The sequence below is a fragment of the Culex pipiens genome, chromosome 1, assembly GCF_016801865.2.
Source record: "Culex pipiens pallens isolate TS chromosome 1, TS_CPP_V2, whole genome shotgun sequence".
Classification (NCBI taxonomy): Eukaryota; Metazoa; Arthropoda; class Insecta; order Diptera; family Culicidae; genus Culex; species Culex pipiens.
Window position 1 is genome coordinate 102,191,635 of NC_068937.1, and position 5,058 is coordinate 102,196,692.

The 5,058-nt window shown below is 41.8% G+C and overlaps 1 protein-coding gene across 2 annotated transcripts; it reads left to right on the forward strand.

Moving 5' to 3' along the window:
* The first annotated feature begins 1,266 nt into the window (after positions 1–1,266).
* On the forward strand, positions 1,267–4,752 carry LOC120432089 (uncharacterized). 2 transcript variants are annotated; one of them, XM_052706186.1, is made up of 2 exons: positions 1,267–2,055; positions 3,892–4,752. In XM_052706186.1, the coding sequence occupies exons 1-2, from the start codon at positions 1,659–1,661 to the stop codon at positions 4,386–4,388; spliced, it is 894 nt and encodes a 297-aa protein (XP_052562146.1). In that variant the 5' UTR covers positions 1,267–1,658; the 3' UTR covers positions 4,389–4,752. The 2 variants fall into 2 exon arrangements, with proteins under 2 accessions (XP_052562146.1, XP_039453160.1); XM_039597226.2 differs by having other exon boundaries at positions 1,275–2,055; positions 3,850–4,752.
* Positions 4,753–5,058: the final 306 nt, after the last annotated feature.

Genomic DNA, 5,058 nt, shown 5'->3' on the forward strand with positions numbered 1-5,058 from the left:
AATCGATGCAGTGTGATTTTTTGGCGATTTTTCCGATAAAAATTCATGCTGAATCGACATATTTACGAAAATGAAAATGACGTCCAGCCTTAAAGTAAAACCTATACCTTTCTTTAGTAAGAAAGGCAAAAAGAGCTAATATTCAACCAACAAAATTCACCTTTTTTCTGTGTACAAAAACGTCTTGCTAATAACTCGTCAGGGTTAACTCGGATCGTTTTGCGGTCTTTGATAGAGTTGTTTGTCAAAAAATTCTACTTAAGAAATTCACACTTGACAATGATCCGGAACATTTAACACCACTTTTTGGTGAAATTTTCTTTTCCCCACACATTTTTGCGGTTTTTCCCAAAGAAACCTTTACAGATAAAAAGCGACCCTTACTTTTAGTTACTTATTTTTACCCAAAGAATCGAACCAGGGGGTATCTCTTAAGTTTTTTTTTTCTCCAAAATTTTAATTGTTTCTTGTCACCCTATTGGACAGCTCTCAAAATTGAACTTGAAATCGGTGAACCAATAACACAAAATGGCTTCTTTGGCCGTTGGAAAGCCCCCCAAAAGTTTGAGCCTAATAAAAAAATACGAATGAAATCAAAAATTACCCTGAGACTGAATGGAATTATAAAAATCTCGTTTAGCAAACATTGCTATGCTCACAGTTATGTTGCAATAAATGCCAAATTCAACGCGTAATAAATTTAAACCTTAAAAAATCAACCCGGATATGTCGAACTTTGGTATTGCACAAATTTATGATTGTGCCCACCGTTTTCACACTGTTGGAATGTGTTTTTATTGCGTCGCGTCACGTTACTGCGCAACGTGCCTCAAAGCATACCAGGATAATTCTCCGTGGGTTCCTTTAATCTTGTATTTAATTCCCATTAGGACTCTTCCAACTAACTTTCCCTCCCCCATCACCCACCTAACTCACCTTCTTCGGGAGAAAGTGATTCTGACAAATACGTTCGAAATTCTTTCGTCCATAAGCGCATAACTAAGCCACCGATCCAAGGCACGGTCCCCCTACGTGGTGGCCAAGGTCGTGTCCAGAATACTAATCAACCCTCCCTCTCCGGTCTACCCGCGAACCCCATTAAAATGAAACACTTTTTGTACGGACCACACTCCACCACAACAGCGCAAGTTCGGTTTGCTTTCAGTGAAGAAAATCGAACGTCGTCGCGAAGTTCAGCGTGTGAAGCAAGCCACTGAGTAGTGGGAGTGTCTCGTGAAAACTGGGTCCGGCCGAGCGAGGTCTCCCCGGCCGAGCTGCTGAACAAAAGGCTGACCAAAAACGGCCTCGCGCGCTTATTTGGAGTTTCGCTTTTCCGTTGTCCGGTACGGTACGGTACGGTGTTCCCTGGCAGAGGTGGCTCCCAACCTAAGCTGTTCATAGTTTTTGGTCAGATTCGGAGGTCCGTCCCGGTTGGAGTCGCGTTCGCGTTCGTCCTCCGCGAACACTCAACGTGGTGGTATAAAATACTCGCACAGTGGCCAATACACTATCATTAGCTTGCTGTCATTTGTTTAATCAACACGCACTGAATTAATTGGTCGGTGCCTTAGGCCTTTAGTTAGTTTAGTTTAGTAGTCGCTTCTTTCCGGGTGACGAGTTCAGGTGAAATCGAAAACCTAACTTCAACAAAAACAACGATGAAATCGGTCACGTGTTTAGTGCTCGGGTTGGCCCTGTTCGGTGCCGGAGTGTCCTGTGCCTCGATCGCCTCCAACCTGGTTGAGGCCACCCCCAGGATCGGTTCCAGCGAGGAGCTGCTCTCGTCGATCGTGAACGAGTGCTTCGACGCCACCGACTCGGTGATGACCTGCCTCAAGGGCAAGGTCCTTGTCTACCTGGACGGAGTTCTGGGTCTGCGGGAGGAGCAGGCTCGTGCCTTCGAGAGCCGCAACGTGGACAAGGTCATCTTCGATCGGGTTGCCCGAGTCCTGGCCACGCACGAGTTCGCCATGCGCCTGCCCGAGGACACCGTCGTGAGCTACCGCGCCGACAAGGGAATCGACTTTAGCTCGCTGCCAGTGGGATTGGCCACCGGTAGGTATTGTGGGGGAACGGAGTGAAGAGTTGCATATCTGGAAGTCGGTGAAGTGAGTGAAAGTGGGTTCCTGAGGTGATGAAATGAACATTGAACGATTTGCATGCGTGGATGGTCTAGAGTGCATGGCTATAGTAGAACATCCGGTGAAGAATCGTTTAGAGATTTGTGGCTGAAAGTTTTAAAACTGGTGCAATGATTTTAATGGATTAACATACAACACAAGAATCACTCTTTTTGGACTTAGTGGATTGGACATGCAATTCTTGAAAAGTAGATTGAACGTAAACTCGTGAATCAAGGCACAATTCTGAAAGGAACATTTCTTAAATTAAAATAATTTCATTTTTAAATTTCCTTGCTAAATCGTTGTCTTTTGAAAATATTAACCACGAGTTTAGGCTGTGCAAAAAAGTTGAAGTGTTTTTAATTATAGAATTCTCACTGTGTTTTACACAACTGAATTGAATGATGCAACATGCGATTCTCATTTTTTGAATTTCTTGGCAATAACTGTTATAATCATGGTATAATCTTCTAGAATTTAAAATCACTCAATAAGAAATTATTTAAATAAATGCTACCTCTTGTTTGAGATATTTGTAAAATAGAAGTTCTATATACACAGAAAAAAATCATGGTAATATTACTTCTGGGAAGGGGTACACCTTTTATGTCAGAAAAAATGTGTAATTTTACCTCTGAAAATGAGTAATTTTACCACTATTCTGGTGTAATGTCGCTTTTTCAGTCTAAATTGAGGTAAAATTACATCATAAAAGAGGTAATTTTCAACCTTCTTAAATTACACCTTCTAAATGTACACAATTTTTTGCTGTGTATACGATTTAAAAAAAAATTGTAAATGATTTTTTTGCTTTAAACAAAGTAAAAAAAAAACTCTAAAACTCAACTTTTGCCTTGGTGAAAAAAATGTTAGTAAACAAATCTCTTATTATCGTTTTTCTAATAAATTATTACTACCTAATTTATAGATATATATATGCGCTAAATACTGTACGTACTGTACGTACTGAGAAACAATATTCAATTGTTTTGTTCTAGAGACAAAAACTATTCTGTTTCACAAACGCAGTAAGGACTTTTTTTAAATTGAGTCAGATTTTTTTTATTTTTTTACCATCAATCTATTTTAGACTCAAATTCAGTTAAATTTTTCATAAACAACCTTGTTTATCGTTTATGAATTGAAATTGATATCATGAAGAAACAGTATTATGACGACTTTTATAGAAAATAGTTGTTTGTATCTTTAACTTTTGGCATATGTCAGGGTAGAGATTTCAGATACTCAAGCACAGACAAACAGATATCGTGGTAGGCAGTGGTGAATTTGAATTCACCGTGGTGAGTTTATTACCATTCAAATTTACCGTTCATTAGTTGATTGATGGATTTTTCAGAGATGTTTAGCCTTTATGTCGGAAATTCTTGCGAAAAATTACAGCTAACGCAATGATTCTTGCATGATCTTGTTGCTCGTTTGGAAACCCGATTTGACAGTTCGATTGGAACCAAACAAAACAAAACAAAGAAACCCCAGCGATGTTCTATCAATGGTTCCCAGATCATCGATTTCAAAGGACATAGGAACTCAACTGATCGACTTCCAGACAAACAGTTTCCAAAATTCCACTCAAATTACACACAACTTTTAACTACCACTAACTTACTAAACCGTCAAACACCATTCTGGCGTGCCCGTCTGGCACGCAATTTCCCCTCTCTTTCTCTCTCCTCCATCATCGCATCTCATCACACTGCTGCCGCAGAATCCCGTGGTCATTTACTGAAGAAGAAACTCCTGCTTCCAGTGCTGCTGCTGCTGAAGCTCAAGATGAAGGCCTTGATGCCGATCTTCGTCGCGCTGATCGGCCTTAAGGCGATGAAGGCGCTGATCCTGTCCAAGCTGGCCATCACCCTGGTCCTGGGCTTCCTGGTCGCCCAGCTGGTCAAGAAGTCCGGCCTCGGAATGCCCATGATGTCGATGATGCCAATGATGCCGGCCGCTGAGTACGGAGCACCGGTTCCGGCCACCACCGAACCCGCCTCCAGCTACGGCCCACCCTCGTCCTGGGAAGGCTCCTCGTCCGGTGGACCGTACTCCCGCGTCTGGGAACCGTCGACCGCCTCGTCCAGCCACAGCCTGGCCTACAGCTCGTACTACCCGAGCTCCAGCGGATCCAGCAGCTCGTACGGCTCCACCGCCTACAACTCCGGATCGTCGTCCATCTCTGGATCTTCCTCGCCTTCCTCTTCCTCCTCCTCGTCGTCGTCGTCCTCGTCCGCGAGCTCGGCTCACGCTTACTAAATATCAAAATCCCACCTACAAAAATAACCAAAAATGAGTCACCACTCCCTCAATCATCGAGCAATCCGTAGATTAAACAAATGTACAGAAAAAAAAACACCAGCAAACCAAAAAGAGAAGAAAACCCAGATCAAAAATACTCATCGAAAAAGAAACGATGTTGCCATACGCCCTGCGGTTGACCTGCTAAATTGGCCACCGCCAATTTAGAACTAGGGATTACCACGCGGGCAATGTGTGTGTCATAGACGAATTGTTGAATTTCAATCCTGAACTGCTCTGGATTGTTTGTTATTTATTTTGCTTTCACTGTCTTATTTATTTGTCTGAACCAAACTGTATTTAATAAACGAAATGAATTGAATGGTTTTTTGATAAATGGAAAGAAACTCCTCAATTGCTGACCAAGAACATCCGGATCCCAATAAGTTGTCAGAACAATTTTCGATAGAATCCGTTGACAAAATCTTGAAACTTCGAATTGTCTCCTTGGTAAGCCTCTTACTCCAAATTCCCGGATGTTTTGAATGACCTAGAAAATCCCAGATGTTCCAAAACTATGCAAACAAGTTGATATAACATAGCTAAACAAAATGCAATTGATGCATTTCGAAGACTTTCCAAAATACTAAGAAAAGCTGAGAATTCTTTATTCTAGACACATCCATTG